The sequence below is a fragment of the Marmota monax genome, unplaced genomic scaffold (genome assembly GCF_021218885.2).
Source record: "Marmota monax isolate L192 unplaced genomic scaffold, Marmota_monax_Labrador192_F-V1.1 WCK01_AAM20220418_F8-fsc00010, whole genome shotgun sequence".
NCBI lineage: Eukaryota > Metazoa > Chordata > Mammalia > Rodentia > Sciuridae > Marmota > Marmota monax.
In genome coordinates, this window is record NW_026692321.1 from 4458358 (window position 1) to 4475311 (window position 16954).

The 16954-nt window shown below is 52.1% G+C and overlaps 1 protein-coding gene across 6 annotated transcripts in view; it reads left to right on the forward strand.

Annotated features, from left to right (window-relative positions):
- The window catches only part of Asap2 (ArfGAP with SH3 domain, ankyrin repeat and PH domain 2), a 151866-nt gene that overhangs the window by 61443 nt on the left and 73469 nt on the right, over window positions 1–16954 (forward strand). For all 6 annotated transcript variants that reach the window (XM_046441218.2, XM_046441219.2, XM_058578353.1 and 3 more), the window contains exon 3: window positions 6703–6848. In XM_046441218.2, coding sequence (XP_046297174.1) covers window positions 6703–6848 — 146 coding nt within the window. The remainder of the gene's footprint in view (window positions 1–6702; window positions 6849–16954) is intronic.

Consider the following 16954-nt stretch of genomic DNA (forward strand, 5'->3'; position numbering starts at 1 on the left):
GATGGAGTCCTTCGTCACCTGGCCCTGCCTGAGCCTGCTGGCCACCACCTCTCCCCAGGGTCTGGCCACCCCAGTGCCATACATTGCAGAGTAGCATTCTGGTTGTAGCCTCTGTGTCCTTGCACGGGCTCAGTGGATTCAGTCTCTGTCGGGGCTCCCTCCTTGAGTGCAGGGGCTCTGCTGTAGGAACTTTGTATTCAGTGGGGCTGGCTGGTGATGGGTTTTCCACATGATCTGACTTTGTCCTTTAGTAGAATGGGTGCTTAGGGAACACAGTGGGAATACACGGGAATGTTGGTGTTTGCCGTGCTCGGAGCCTATAACCTAGAGACAGAAGGCACAGCGTTAAAAAGTCACAGTAGTTCATTCAGCTGGTCTCCTCTTACTTGGCTTCTGAATGTGCCCCTGCAAGAAGCCAGAGTCCTAGAAAGGGAACTGGGGCTGTGTTAACGTATTCCTACTGACTGTAACTGTCCCTGGCAGGACAGGACCTAAAAGAGTGTGCAGTGGTCATAGGCAAGAGTCAGTCCTCACTTCGACCTCAGTGGCTCCACTGCTAGCTGCCGGTGTTGGGCATAGCTGGGCGAGGTAGATCCTCTGGCAGCCGGCCAGGACTGGCAGTTTCCTGAGGACTCAAGGTCAAAGGGGATGTCCTAGGGAAGTCTTCATGGAGTGGCTTTTCAATGACATTTTGGAGTGGACAGAGCTTGGGGTGTTAGAGGAGGGAAGCACATGGCAGGTCTGAGGCCGTGACAGTGTGGGACTGCCAGGGACTGCCCCTGGGAGCCCTGCAGTTGGGTGCTTCTGGTCTCCCCAGACAGGCTTTGGGTCCTTTCTGTGTTCCTGCTCGCGTGAGCTCATCTAGGAGCGGCTTTGGTGGGGAGAGACAGATTGCAGCGTTCTCAGGGGGCACAGGCAGAGAACTAACACGATCTAGCCATTGCAGGTGACAATGACTTCTTTATGTTAACTTCTTATTATAAAGATACTATGAGCTTAGTTAAGAAAATTTAGAAAATTCAGGGAAGCATTGGAACAAAGTCTCACCAGCCATGGCCACATCTCACTTCGTGTTTGACCAGGAGAGGCGCGTGCGAGCCTGGTCTGGGCCCACCTCGAGCTGCATGGCCCTGGGCTGACGATTCTCTCTCAGAGTCTGTTTCCTCTTCTGTAAGCACCCACCTCCGAGATCACACCTGACCCCTGCTGGCAGGTAATGGCTGCCATTTTACCACCACTGTGAGCATTTTGGTGAATGGTTTTCAGCCTCTTCTGTGTACTTTACAAAATTGGGACTGAATGTCTGATTCTGTATCCTGCCTTTTGTATTTTTTTAAGTTGTAGGTGGAAACATCATTACATTTATTTTATTTAATTATTTTTATGTGGTGCTGAGGATTGAACCCCGTGCTTCATGTGTGCTAGGCAAGCACTCTGCTGCTGAGCCAACACTCAGCCCTGGATCCTGCCTTTTTAAAACTTGGCATTCTGGGCTGACCATATCGTGATTTTAAAAGCTGACATAATATTCCGTCTTGTGGCTAGACTGTTCCGTAGCCATCAGCACATTGTTGGAGCTTTTTCCATTTTCCATTTTTGCTCTTTGTAAACGGTTCCGTACACACATCTCTGACCACCTTGATTACTCCCTTAGGGTGGGTTTCTGGAGGGGGTCTATCCAGTGGCACGACTGTAGTTAAGATTCTTAGTACAGATCTCCATGTTGTGAGCTGGGAGACTTTTTTTCTGGCATGACTACAGAAATGAAGTCTGGAAATGGCTTTCTCCCAGGGGACATCCAGGAGAAGAGACCCTGTTAGGAAATGGGTTTATCTTGGACTGTAAGAACTTGCTTTCCCACCATCGTGTGCCACAGGCCAGCCCTGAAACCAGTGGTGTGCAGGGCCCCCGGCTGGAGGGGGGTGAGCTCCTTTACCTTGAGCCGTGCAGAGCACCCTGTGTACATGTGGTGCACTGTGAATGTTAATTGTCACGTCATCTGGGGTTTGGCGCTGCTACCATGGAGAGCTTAGTCTCTGAATGCTGCCTTCGAGACCTGCCTGGGATGCTTTCTGCCCTCTGGACCCCAGGTGGCTGGTTGTCTGGCCTGGAGACGGGTTGGAGGGAGCCTGGGAAGAACACTGGGCCAGGTGGCCACCGGGGCTGGGGTGCATGGTCACCCCTTTTGCTTTCCTGCAGGTTATAGCACTTGGTGTTCAGCTGATAGCACATGTGCTTCCTGGACGGCTGTAACATTTGTCTTAGCCTCGAGCCATGGGTAGTGACAACGCGATAGGCAAATGCAGAAACGTCCCTGGTGTGGATAGAGTCAGGAACCGGAGTTGGGAAATCCATGTTCTGTTCCAGCTTTACTGCAAACAAGCTGTGGGACCTGGGTGCACTTGCCACCTTCTCTGAGCTTTGGCTTGATTATCTGTAGAGAGGACTCTGGGTGGGTCACCTTTCAGCATCTCTAGACTGAAAGTACCCAGCAGGAGGCACAGATGGCCCCCAAGGAGGTGGGGACTAGAGATCTGTGCCGCCCCGTGATGGTTTGAGAGCCTCTTGCTGGCTGCAGCTAGGGGCTTTGAAAGAGGTGGGTCGACGGCCCACCTGGTGTTCCCCTGAGTTTGGCACTTTCCTGTTTCTGTCTCTGTTGCTTCTCTATTTGGCAACTCCTACCTGTCCTTGGAACCTCAGCCCAAATGTCCCCTTTGTGGCATGTGAGTCCTCAGTGCCCAGTGCATCGCCTGGCACACTGCAGGTGACTGGTGCACTCACTGACGTCTCTACTGGGTGTTCATCTCAGCTCCAAAGAGCATGCTTGTCCCCGGGTCTCACCCTACACAGTGTCACCCTGTGGTTGGGCTCAGAGTAACAGGTGAAAAGTTCAAGGTGAATGTGGAGGTCGTGGGGTCAAGTTGGCTGTGGGGGACCCTGCCACGCACGTTTCTGGCAGCTCCATGCTGACGGCTTGCTTCCTCCCTGTGCTCTGGGACACCTTGACAGGTCAGAGGTGTGTGTGAATGTGGCCCGTAGAGGAGGGGGAAGGGCTGCCTTTCATCCTGACAGTTTTGCTTAAACCATATACACTAGGCCTGCTCCTTGATATCCATTTCTTAAAATAACAGTCAAGTAAACTAAAAAGCCTACCCAATGCATACCTGAAAGCAAAACCTAATCCCCACTTCTGAACTAAGCACGGGCACAAGCTTGCTGTCTTCGTAGGCGGTCTCCAGGTGGGAGTCTCTGAGCTCATCCTTTGAATGGAGCAGCGGGTTTCTGGCCGTGTGGGGTGGAGGATAGGGACGTATTGGAATGGAACCGAAGACAGGGTCTCATCTCATAGCGGTTTGTTCTCTGTGGCTCAGATTCTGATTTCCCCGAGTCCTTCCCAAATGAGTGCTTCTTGGCACCGATCATTAATAAGAACCGGAGCTTAAGATACACTTGAACCAGGGGGAGGCGAGAGCGCAAGCCCTTCTTGGGAAAACAGCTTTCATAGCTCTGTAAATAAAAGCTGATAGACCCAGTTTGGAATCTTTCCAGAAACTTTATTCCCAAGCTGTTTATTTTGGGTTCCTATTTTAAGTTTGTTTTGGGCAAAAGAGAGACACTCAACTACTTTCTGTTCCCTGGTAGGAAAATCTCCAGCTGGTAGGGACCACACCAGCAATGTGGAGTGGTTGGCGGGTCGGTGAACCTACTTGCGGGAGGTTTGCTGTTCCTACAGTGGGCACCAGGCTGGGTGTCCCAGGAAGACAGGCACAGGACTTAGAGCATCTGTGAGACACTTTAAATCTGTTTGTGGGGTGAAAAGTGTGAGTAAAAACCCCAGTTGGACCAGCATGATGCATTCCCACTCATCTAAGCTGTGGCTGTGGGAGCATCAGAAAGTAGTGGTTGCAAGGGTCGCAGTGCGAGTCTGTGAGACGCTGATGGACAGTGAGGACAGCACCAAGCCGAATGCTCACTGACCACCTTGGGGTTGCTGGGCTTTCACACATTGTTTTGAAGATTTGTAAGGGAAGTAGTTTTTTAAAAAACGAGATACTTGCGCTACTCCAGGCAGTCCCTTGAGGACCCCAGAAGGAGGGGTCCAGGAAGCTCCTCAGTTTCTTGGAACTGGAACGTGAAACCACGCTTGTCATGTTCGTGGCAGGTGGGCTGACATCCACGTAGGGAGGGCAAGACCCCCAGTAGTCACCAGGGACTGGGAGTGGTCTGCTCAGTGCTTGGAGAGGGGACTCTGATCTGGGGCAGGTCGCATAACGTCTGAGTGCCACTTCGTCCATAAGAAAACCAGGCTGATCCCAGCCACCTCTTAGCATGATTCATAAACCCACCAGAAGACGCCAAAGCCACCTAGCAGGCCTCTATGCCGGGTCCCTTCCCTTGGGGGGTCCACCTGCAGCAGCCGTGAAGATGGGCGCCACAAGGATCCCGTGGGCCTCACCTTTTTCCTGCTGTGCCCTTGGGTTCACATCACCCAGCACCAGCACTGTGAAGGAAGTGCCCACCTCCCTATTGGCATCACTGCAAACCCCACAGAGCCCCAAGCCCGGGAAGGAGCCGCGTGGAGTTGCCCTCTGCTTCTCCTGCACAGCGCCACCTGTTGTGGCCCCAGCTCCGGGCTGAAACCATATGGGGACTGCCCGTGTCTGGGCCACCAACTTTGAGATAATGAAAAATGGCTGTAGTTTGAAAGGACCTGCCCTTCTCAGTTTACCACATGCTCCGGAGTTAGAAATGGAAGAGATTATCGATCCATCTGTGAAATGAAATTTTAAAAGCTAAACATTGGGTTCTTTGGTTTTGGCAAGATTAACTAGTCACAGCTGTGAATCAACTGTCAGGGTGGCAGATCAGGAAAGAGTGGCCGAGGAGTGAGGCACGCTTGGGTCTCTGCCACTCTCCAGCGTGGCTTCCCGGGATAAGCCATTTGATCTCTTTGAGACCTGATTTCTTCTCAGTGTTATAGAAGGAACACGTCTTTTGAAGTTTGGAAAAATTGGATGTGAAGTTTGCGCTCCATATAATGGCATCTGCCTCTGCTCTTCCTGTTGTTCATGCTGCTGGTCCTGCGCTGACCGTCCTTGCGTTGCTCTTTGATTCTCACCCCAGCCTGTGCGTACCTCACAGGGGGCCTGTCCTTCACGTGGCTGGTAGCGTAGACTGCAGAGCGCCCAGGACTTCCCGCGGGCACGGACTTCACGGGCAGGCAGAGTTGGAGCCTGCACCTTCTGAGGGCCGCTTTCTGATGCCTCGTGCTTTAGGAGCTGTGCTTCTGTCTATGTTTGATTGTTTATATAATCTCAGAAATGCATCTAATGTATCTAGCCTTCCTAGGCCCTTCAGTGAAATGTTCTTTATTAGGCTTGAGACTTGTACATCGACATTAATTTTCTCCTGTGTTTGCTAGATCCACCCTAGGATCCTCCCAGAGGTCTCTGCAGTCGAGGGCACAGTGCTTCCCTGGGGGGGATCCACTCGTGGGACACAGGAGTGGCTCAGGGTCTAAGGCTGCTGTCCTCCATAAGCAGCTGGCCCCTCGTTGGCCCCCGTTATAAGGCCTGGGCATTGGTGTTGGCTGACGGTGGTTCTGTTTCCCTGAGGGAGGATTCAGGAGCCGCAGAGGGGCTTCAGGATCTGTCCCTCAGTGAGAGAGCCACTGCACAGAGGCCACGTCCTCCTGCCCACCGCGCCTGGGAGGTGGTTGTGTAGGATTTCTAATTGAATGATGAAAACCCAGAACTCAGGGGTCGTGTAAATGAAAGTGGTTCTATCACACTTTCATTGGAAAACTCCTACACCCTCCGTGAGGACATCACTCTCCCATGTTGATCTGCCAGCTCTGCTTGTTCCCTACGACTGCTTCTGGAAAGACCCGTGAGTGATCTTGATGTCCAGCAGGGGTTGAGAAAGTGGGCTGGTGACTGACCTGAGGTCCAGGTTTCCATTCCTTAAGGTGCTGCCTTGAGGCCTGTGATAGGGAGACGCCAGCAGGTGGCTGAGGGTCTGCTTTTCTCACCAAAGGTGCGGGGCCTCACATTCAGGCCCAAGAAGAATACAGCTGGACCCTCTCCTCTAAGTGCTTCCCCTGTGTGGGGACACTCGACAGAGAACTTTCAATGTAACATGTCAGTGGAAGGACTGGAGAGGTGCCAAAGCCAGATGCTGGGGCCCAGGGCCAGTCCCATGAGCATCCTGCAGGAGGGGTGGGGGGGGTGCATAGAAGACCCAAGGCGGCATCTGGCCTCTGCTGCCCTGGCCTGGGCCATTGCTGTCCCTGTGGTAAGAAGTGACCACAGTGTCTTTCTCTTCTGAAGAGGCAACCTGAGCTTCAGGCTGGAGAGTGGCCAGCATCTCTTACCTGGTTTCTAGGAGAGGGCTGAGTCTGGGGACCTGTGACTTGTCCTGTGGGCCAAGGAGGAATCTTGGAGGCGTGGAAACATGGCAGTCTCACCTGATGTGCCTCAGACTGTTGGACCTGGACAGGACTTTTCCTTGCTGTCTGCTGAGCTCCTCCTTTGGGACCTGTCGACAGCACAATGGGTTGCTGTTGAATACAGCATTTCTTCCTGTTTTGTAACTTGACCTTTCTCTGAGCTTCACTCTGCTAATGTGTCCGCTTTCTTTCATGACTGAGAGGAAGCCGGCGGGCGGATGGTGCGCGTGTGTTAACAATCTCTGCCTTTGCAGCACACGTGGAGAATGAGGAGCAGTACACCCAGGCTCTGGAGAAGTTTGGTGGCAACTGCGTGTGCAGAGATGACCCGGATTTAGGGAGTGCGTTCCTGAAGTTCTCCGTGTTTACCAAGGAGCTGACGGCGCTTTTCAAAAACCTGGTAAGTGTCCGTCAGTTGTGTCGGTGCCCCGTGGGCGTGTAAAATGCCTGCAGTTCCTCTTTGGGATAATCAGGGTTTGTTTGGTAAAAATCACTCTTGTGGAACCTGAAAGAATTATATTTTCTAGACACATTGGGTCAATTTGGAATAAAGTTTAAAACTGTAGTTTTTACTCTAGTAAGTCCTTAAACCCACCTTGGCATTTTAAAACTGCGCAGCGGCAGGACAGAATGGGTAAATGCATTTGTCTTCTTAAGGGCCTTTGACTTCAGGTTTTAATAGTTTCTAAACGGTGTGGAATAGTCTGTTTCTGATAATTGCAACAGGTATTCAAACAGGTAATATTTAATAAATGAGTTTCAGACCCCTCTTGCACAGCACAGTAACCTGTAACCAGAGCACAGAAAAGCCATGAGTATTCAAAGGCCTTCTGTGCTCCAATACGTAGAGCTTAAAGAAGCAGGACTGGAGACAGCCATCTCCGTCTTGGGCAAGCGGAGACACGGGCTGGTGCTTGGTAACCGGGTGAATGGGCCCTTCTTGAGCTTGGCAGCCCTGTGCCGTCCTCACTGTGGGAACAGAATTCTGAAGCAGTGGCAGCCAAGAGGGCTGCTGTGACCCTCCCTGCCTGGAGTTTCCTTTCACCAGTGGAGCAGGCCCTGGGGGTCACCCCAGCACGTCTTTCCTGTTTCTCTTTCCTGGCTTCTCCGAAAGGTCGCAGATGGGCAGGTCAGAGCTTAGCAATGCTCTCTGTGTGGGGCATTCATTTCCCTGTCAGCAAGCTCCTGACAAGTGAAAAGATAGCTCATGGTCTTGAGATGGGGCTGATGGTGGGTTTGCACCTCTGGCACTAGAAGGGCAGGAACCAGGGGACACAGCATGTGAGTTCATGATGGGAAGGCAAAGAGCAAGATCATTCAGACTCTCGGTCTCTCTCCCTGTCTTCACTTGTAAATATTTACTCGGGAAATGGAGAAAATAAAAACTTCTCATTGTGCTTAAGTTTCTTACTGGATGCATTTGAAATCTCTTGGGGCTCAGGTCACATTCATCACACTGCAGCCCTGGCTGACATGCACAGAGCCGGCTCACTCTGGAGTCAGGAAAGAGCAGAGGATTTCTGTTATTAACTAGAGACACTGCTTGGTTCCAGGGTGAGGCCCCATAGTGGCTGACACAGCGGGGGCCCCTGGTGAGAGCGCGGCACGCCTAACCTGCCCCTCCCTGGAGAAGCCCCTTCACTCCCCAGAGCAGCCTCCACGGGGAGAGACAAGGCAACAGGAAAAAGAACTTGGAGGAACAAGAGCAGCGCAAAGAGCAGGAGAAAACGTTTAAGAAACTTCATTCGGTTTCTCATAGACGCCCAAAGAGATGATGGGGTGTGTTAAAGGCGGTGTGGGAGAGGGAGACCATTAACGTTAGAGAGAGCATACAATTAAAAATCCAGCGAGGAGGGTCGGAGCAGGAGAAATCTCTCAGAAACTAGATTGAAGGAAAGACTAGTAGGAAACATGAAAGGCAGGGGTTAATCCCCAAGCTCCAGCATCCAACCAACAGGCGTTCAGGGAGAGGACAGGGGGGCCGGTGGCTGCAGCCACGGGGGTCTCCAGGCTGAGGGGCTTCTGAGTGGGGAGGGCAGCTGAGAGAGGAAGCGGAGCACTGGGAACAGGGCAGGCCAGGGGAGCCTGGGGCGGTGTCAGGGCCCAGGAGGGCTCCTGGGTGGGTGCCTGGAGAGCAGCCTGCCCAGCACAGCTGGGGATGCTGGAGGTAGGTCAGGGCCGCTGGGACCCACTCCCAGGCAACTAGCTTTTTAAAAGTCTTTACTCAGCCGATCTCTCTACCTGGACTTTCTCAGCTGTAAAGTGGAAGTAACAACAAATCTGATTTTTGAATACAGCCAGCCAGTTGCTTCTTCAATTTCACTTATTTAATCCTTGCAACAATCCCGTAAAGCGAGCCAGTGTTAGCCCACCTTGTGGATCGTGTGGCAAGGCCCTGGGTGGTATAAAGAACCCCCTTCTCTCGGGAGGCCCAGAGACCCTGGCCAGCTTTGGTTAAAGGGCCACCCTGCTGCCTTCTGCATGGAGGAACCCAGTGTGAACTAACCCACATTCAGCTGTCCACGGGGGGAGCTGCCAGGTAAAGCAGGCAGGTGCATTGCCACGTGCAGTTCTTCACACATCAAAGTTCAAGTTGCTGACCCTGCTCTCCCCAGTGGCCAAGACACACTGAGACCCAGCAGTGTGGCAGACGTGGGCATGGAGGGCATTGTATTCCACTCCCTGGGACTGCTTGCAGGAGAGTCCTACGCCCTCCCCTTGAACATTGGGCACACGCTGATGACTTACGGACAGAGCTGGGATTCAAACTCAGGTCTTAAAATGCCCAGTTCTGGTGCTTCCACTGTGACCTTTGAAGGAACCCAGGCCTCTTGTCAACCCACAGTGTAGAAGAAGACTGAACGGACAGAAGGCGGTGCATGGGAAACAGCAGGTGGAGGGATCCTCGGTTGGCCACACTGCTATGGCAGGAGGCAGCCCAAGGGCTGAGCTCCTGCATGCCAGGAGGAGGAGGACAGGCCAGCATCCAGGTGAAGTGAGTGAGTGGGCAGGGTGTGTAAGTGACATCCTAGCACCTAGGAGGTGTCAGAGTTGTAAGATGTGTGAACTGGCTAAAGCCCTGTCTGGATGACTAGCTTCAAGGATCTGTGCGTTATCTTTGTTTTGGCTCTTACTTTATGGAGTCAGGACTGTTTACCAGCAAAGATCAAAAGAGAAAATCTCGTATTAGAGCCCAGAGCAGCACCCATCAGGGCTGGTTTTACAGGCGTGTGAGGGGTAGAAGTTGTGGACTCAGGAACACCAAGCCATCCACAGCCCATGTGGAGGAGACAGAGCTGATCAGAAGACAGTTTTCCTTGTTTGGTAGTTTGTGTACTGTTTTTATTCCTGTTCGTGGTCACATGTCTTATATTCTCAGAGGCTTTCCCTAAGCATTTGGAAAACATCTCAGTCCTGTGTGGCTGAGGTTCTCCACTCCACCTCTTGCCCAGAGAGGGTGATAATCACCACCTTGCTGCTTGAATTCGAAGGACGTTTCTAAGGCAGTTGGAGCATTTCCAGACACAGGCCCACTTGGGATAAAGTAAGACTTTTTTCTTAATAGGTGAGATTCTCACCTTCAGGAAGCCTGGGAATTTTCCCTGCAGTCCTGGGACAAAGGGAGAAGCCAGGCAGCTCCAGAATGGTGCACGTGTGACGTGTGACGTTAAACAGACACAGAGCCAGCCCACTCTTGGCTCCTTTCCCCTTCCTGCAGAGATTTCCAACGGCCATTCTCTGTGGTGAGAAGTGGCCTTTTAATGATAGGCTATAACACGGGACCAGTTTCTGAAAGGTTAATGACAGGTAAGCTGGTGTGTGTGACTTCAGAGAATGGGTGATAAAGGGGGCTCCCAGTCTGTGGCATGCTCCATGGGAAGGTCAGCGTCAGGCAGGGGCCAGCGGGGCTGGGCTGGGCTGGGTGGAGCTGCAGCGTGAGAGCAGGCGTGTCCCAGGGCCCAGGATTCTACTTCATTCACCCTGGATGAGGAGCCTGAGGGTTGCACCCAGTGAAATGCTCCTAAGATTTTTTTTTTTTTTTAACACAAACAACCAGAGTTGGAAGACGTTGTAGCCACAGAGTGAAGGACACCGGCAAGGTTCTGACTGGTGACCAACAACCTGTGGCTTTGTAGTGAGAGGCCCTTGCCTGGCCAGTGCTGCATCTCGCCTGGCTGTCCGTCATAGTAGAGTGGTAACTCGTCTTAGCGGGGTCGGACTTTAGTAAAGGACGAGCTGATCCTGCATATTATCAAAGTTTGTCATTAAAGTCTAGCCCTCGTCACCACAAGTCCTTACCTCAGTACTTCCACAAACTTTTTTTCCTTTTAAGTTCTTCACTGAGGACACCTTGTGTTTTAATGATCAGACAGGGCCACTCATCACATTCCTCACCTTGTTGGGAGGAAAACTCAGTCATTGTTTGGGCATAATTAATGACTTGTGATAAAATCTAGGCCCTTCCAGTGCTTGCAGTATTTGAGTATCAGCCTTTAGATTAGCCCCAGGCGCTTGGACTTCACATCTGCTTTTTAATATTGGGATTCCTGTTACTGGTGGCTGTTCTTATGGCCCTGAGGCTTGCTGCTTGTTGCACAGAGCTTTGAGCTGGAAAGCAAGATGATGTGACTCTTGAATCCTAGGCCTTGAGTGGGCAGTTCATAGAGCTAAGGCCTTTAGGGGGGAGGGTGGATCTGGAATGTCCCCTGAAGGCCCGTGCGTTAAAGGCTTCCTCCCCAGCCTGTGGCACTGTTGGGAGGTGGTGGAACCTTCAGGAGGTGAGGCCTAGTGGAAGGAAGGTAGGTCATTGGGGGTGTGTCCTTGAAGGTAGGAGGTGGAGCCTAGTGGAAGCAAGTTAGGTCATTGGGGTGTGTCCTTGAAGGTAGGAGGTAGGGCCTAGTGTAAGGAAGTTAGGTCATTGGAGGGGTGTTCTTGAAGGCAGGAGATGAGGCCTAGTGGAAGGAAGTTAAGTCATTGGGGGTTGTTCTTGAAGGTAGGAGGTGAGGCCTAGTGGAAGGAGGGTAGATCATTGGGGATGTGTCCTTGAAGGGGATATTGGGAGCCCAGTCTCTTCCCTTCTCTCTGCTTCCCAGCCACAATTGTATGAGCAGCCTCCTCTGCCACCTGCACCCCTCCACGATGTTTTGCCTCACCACAGGCCCAAAATAACAGAGCCAGCTAACTATGGACTAAAGGAATCATGAGCCAAAACAAACTTTTTCTCACTTAAAGTGATCATCCCAGGTGTTTTATCAAAGCAATAGAAAGCTAACACATGCATGGACCAACTGGAGCTACTTGAGATGCTCAGAAACCTTTGCCACTTAGGTTCTAGTTCCACTTACGTTGGACATTCATTGTCTAGACTCATGAGACTTCAACACTCTAAACTATTTCACATAAACCAGTCTCCATCCAAAAACAAAAGCACATTCTTGTTTGATTGAAACAAAACTAACAAGGCCAGTATCGGAGGCCTGTGTCCTGGTTGCAGCATAGCCACCTAATTGATATGTTTAATTTGTACTTTGATACTATTTCCTCATTTTGGGGTGGGGGGAGATGCTACCTCATGGTCACTCCCATAGTCTGAGGACTTCAGAAGTCAGAGAAAGTGGGACAAGCTATAGTGGAGAGGAGAAGGCCATGAGGCCGAGGACTCAGAGAAGGGGAACTTGCAGAGGTCAGGCCTCAGTGCTGGCTGGGAGCTGCCCACCCACTAGTGGCGTCTGGGGCACTGCGCTCCATAACTCCTCTCTGGGCTTTGATTAGGATGCATAGCATTCTCTGCACATTGTAGACAGCCCGGAGACCTCAAAAGCAGAAAATGGTGACTCCTTGCCCAGGCTTTGGGTCCCTGGGTATTTCAGGTGGAGGTGAGGCAGGATTGTCCTGGTGGTTTTAACAAGATGTCCTTGAGCCCACCTTCACACAGGTGTGATTGCAAGGTTTAGAAACAAATGTCCTCACAGCTTCTCAAGTGCGTGTTGGCTGGGCTGTTAGAGCTCAGAACAGAGTTTGTTTTTATCGTCCTGTGCTTTATCAGTGTCCAGCTATTTAAAGGACAACTCCCTGCATCCAGAGGACCTCAAACTCTTACCTGAGGGCTGGGAAGGCTGGAGCAGGAGGTGGGGGTCAGTGGAGCGGCCCTGTGGGTTCAGTGGTGGGAGACTGCCGTGACTTTCTCCTCACTTTCTGCAACGGCAGAAGAGAAGCTGGCAGTAGGAGGAGGAGCATCAGGCGGGGCCTGGAAGCAGCAGGTGCTCCCCATTCCAGGCAAGGTGTGCCGAGAGGAGCCTTTAGAGAGTGGGGGAGACTCGAGCCTGTTTCTGGCCTAGGGAAGGAGCTGGTAGCTGAAGGCGTTGACATACAGGAGGGGGGACTGTGTCCCTTTGCCTCCTCCTGTGGGTGATGTGCCCCTGCCTCTCTGTGGGGAGCCGGCAGCAAATTTATAGAGATGAACTCAGGGTCCTGCCTCCTTAGCGTGCATCCCCTGCCCCTGGATTTTTTGTGTGCTGGGGCTGGAACCCAGGGCCTAGCACATGCTAGGCGAGCCTTCCACCACGAGCTGTACCCCTCGCCTTGCATTCCCCTTCCTTGAGAATATTCAGCTATTTATTAATCATTGCTTAAACTCAAAACTTGGCAACCCACATCAATACCTGCATATTTCAGGTTCTAGTCTACAAAGCATTTGGACAGAGTTTAGTTGGCTTCCCTGGGGGCCTTGACCTTGTAGCCACAGAGCATCCCTGGAATCTCCTGGGGCCTCTTAGAAGTGCAGATGCCTGGGGCCTACTGAAGAGAGGGGAGTGGGCATCGGGAAGACTGAGAAGCCTGCTCCAGAGCAGAGGCTCAGAGGGAGGTCACGGATCGGCAGCACTTGGGGACCTGTTAGGAAGGCAGTGTCACAGGCCTACGTCAACATGCATAATTGTGGTTCTCCAGCTTCAGTGTGTCAGCATCGCCAGGACTCGGGGAGCCCACGCCTATTGGGTTCCACCACAGAATTCATTCCACCATCTGGGGAAGGGCCTAGGAGCCCATGTTTCTACAAGTTCCCTGGTAATGCTGAACTTGATGATCAGAGCCACACTTCAAGAAGTGCTGCCCCGGGGTCCCGCAGGGTCAAGTGCTTGGCTTCTGCCCTGGGGGGAGTTAAGAGGTAGGCGCCAAAGGTGCAGCTGAGGCCAGAGAAAATACCTTCTGACCTGGGGCTTTGAAGGGAACGCATTTGAAAAGGTGCATTCATTCTTGGCTGGTGCTTTACTGCACGTGGAGACCTGGGGGTTTAGAAGAATCGAGGGTCCCCAGAGTCCTGGGTTCTTCTGTTCCCCGTGTCCCTCCTGCTGGCTTCCAGCAGAGGACCGACTGATGTGCAGTTTTGTCATTTGTTCTAGTAGGAGAAGGGGGCAGAAGGTCCCTATTTTCTCTCCACTCAGAACCTGAAGGATCAAAGCAGCCTGACTGCCAGAGAAGTGCGTTAAAAGCAGAAAGCAGGTCAGCGGTCCCCTCTGTTCTGGTGTGGAAGTTGCCAGTGGGTTCTTGGCAGCCAGCTGGCTTTGATCTTTCAGTTTATGTTAAACATTCAGGATTGGCATGGGCTCCCCCTCCTTTTAATTAAACAAACTATCAGAGCTGCTCCGCTGCCAGGGAGATGGTGCTGGGCACATCTGTTCATTGGGTCCTCTGTGAGAGGTGTGCACAGGACCTGTTTGTGCGAGCACATGTGGCAGATTAGGGCAGCACTGTCCGTGGCCCTGGGGACGTCTGTTACTCCAAAAGTGGAAGTGGCCCAGGTGGCTTTCCTTTGAGAGTCCCCTCATACACACGGGATAGCTGCTGTGCATGCAGAGGACCAGGAGACCAGGGACGGCACCTTGGGAGGCAGCGCCCAGCCCAGCCTGTCCTGGCCTGACCTGTCCAGACGTAAGCCCTCCCCGACCATCTCCGCAGTGAGAAGAAGGGAAGAGCTCTGGCTCAGATGTCATCTTATAAGAAGGTCATCCTGACCACTACTCGGAAGTGTCCCTGTCCTACTGATGATCACATCGTCATGGTACAGTGGTGCTTAGACTGGAAACAGCTCAAAAGTCCATCATCAGGTGTCTGGATGAACACCTGTGGCATCTCCACAGATGGAGTAGTGAAAAGGAAAGGCCATCCCCAAAACAGTGGCCTGAATGAGTCTCAGCCTAAGAATTGTTCCGAAAGAAGCCTGCTTGAAACTCTGGAAGACAAACCTTCCGTGGAAGCAGGGCTGGGTTGGTGGTTACATGGGGGCCGGAGCTGGGGGTTGAGGGATTTTGGGGATGTGAGTATGTTGGGATTTTGGCAATGGCTTCATGGATATATCCATGTCATAACATACTTTATGCATGCAATGTGTGGAGTTTATTGTACATCACACCTCAACAAAGCTGCTTCAAAGAAAAATTGTTTGCTGACCACCTTGATGTCCGATAGGACTTTGCTGTGGTGGGAATGTCTGTCTTGCCAGTGTGACAAGCCAGCAGCCCCATGTGGCTGTGGAGAGCTTGAAAGGTACAGTGCAACTGAGGAGCTCGTTCCTAACTTGATCCATTCCATGCACACGGGGGAGGCACACACAGCTGGCCTGTCCTACCACCCAGCACACCTTATAGCCCTGCCAGCCCCGCCCCTCACAGGTGTCCTGTCTTGGGCCAGCTCCTGGAGGTGACTGGAAAGTCCAGCTCTTGAAGACTGTTTTAGGCTTACATATGCTCTGCTAAGATGCCCTTCACACAGACATCGGAGTGTGAGGTCTTTGTGTAGCTCTCCATCTGCTGAGGCCTGACAGGAGTGTTTGCCCAAGGTGAACAGGCGGTCGCCTGGGCTTTCCTGTGAACCATGGGATCAGTCACCATATGCTCAAGGCAGAAAACTCTCCTGATCTCAAACCATTCCTTTTTTTTTTTTTTTGGTACTGGAGATTGAATTTGAGGACACTCAACTATTGAACCACATCCCCAGCCCTGTTTTGTGTCTTATTTAGAGACAGGGTCTCACTGAGTTGCTTAGCGCCTCACTTTTTTGCTGAGGCTGGCTTTGAACCTGTGATCCTCCTGTCTCAGCCTCCTGAGCTGCTGGTGTGCCACTGCACCTGGCAGCATTGTCTTTTTTACCTCCTAATTTTTCTCACAAAGTGGGTGTATTAAAATAAATTGCATGGCACAGATAAAAGTTTCAGGTGAGATTCTTTATCCACATTTTGCACTGTATGGAGACAAAATGGTCTTTGTAAGGAGAGCCCTGGAAGGCCCATTCTTTTCTAAATTCTGGCAGCTGGAGCTGGATTCTGCCAGGGGTTTTAGGCTGTTCCTTAAAACTGGAGATCTGTGACTTGAGAGCCTGAGGTTCAGGCTTCTACACAGAGCCTTTGGGCAAGGTCATTTGGCAAAGCAGCACTGCTCACTGAAGTCAGAAGTGGCCGCAGCACGACTCTCTGGGTGGGGCTGCATGCTGGGGCCAGCTTCAGGGTCCAGTGACCAGAGCCAGCAGGGCCAGCAAGCCTGTGCCCTGTGAGTAGAGGCAGGAGGGATAGAGCTGGAGCTAAGAAACATTAAGGCCCCGACGTGAAATAACTAGCAGGAATAGTGTGAAGAGACGGCTGAGCGGCTGCTCTACCCCGCCTGTCTGTGTGATCGCCTCTGGGATTAGCTTAATGATTTCATTCTTGATCCCTGGCAGTCCAGTGTGCTGCCTGCCCGATGACCCAGTCACTTTATTTGCACTTGTGAGATTGTAGACCTTTGCCTCTGAGTGACTCATCTTGTTAGACACGTCCAAGTGAACTCAGAAAAGCAGAGACAGGAAGGGGGACAGAGAAAGAGGATTGTTATTTTAAAAGATTGCGTATTTGCTGGTCCATTGTTAATGGCAGCGATTAGGGGTTTTAACTTGTGTTGAGGTTTGTGTGCTGTCCCAAAAGGCATGTTATAGACTGTGCTTGTCAAAAGTAAATCCAAGCATGAGAGAAAGCTGGTGCTTGCTGGGCACTGAGGAAGGGTGGGCTGCCCAGGGCAGGAAGTCCTTCCTGTCCATCGTAGAGGTTTCAGTGCTGGTGAACCGAGGCTGGAGCTGTCTGCACACAGGGACCTGCAGTCCTCGTTTGCTCTGGTTTTCATCTCCTGGCCAGAGCTGGAGGGTGCCTTCAGCAGCTGCCCTGCATGTTCAGTGAGGAGGACTCTTGCCTTGCTGCCGGCCAGGCCTGCATGACATCTGGCCCTGTTCACCTGTTCTCTAGCCAGGTCTAAGCGGGGCCACATCTGGAAAGCTCTCCCTGATGCACAGTGCTCGTGCGCTGTGCGGGTCACACAGGCAGAGGGCAGAAACGCCGAGGGAAAGGGCCAGGTGTCCTGGAGTGTGGCCGACTGCCTAGAGGAGCCATTGGTGGGGTCTGCTTACATCTGTGACAGTTCCTTTAAGCAGACAGGCAGGCGGCTTCCTGGAGGCATGCTCACTCACTGCAGGTGGCTCCCATTT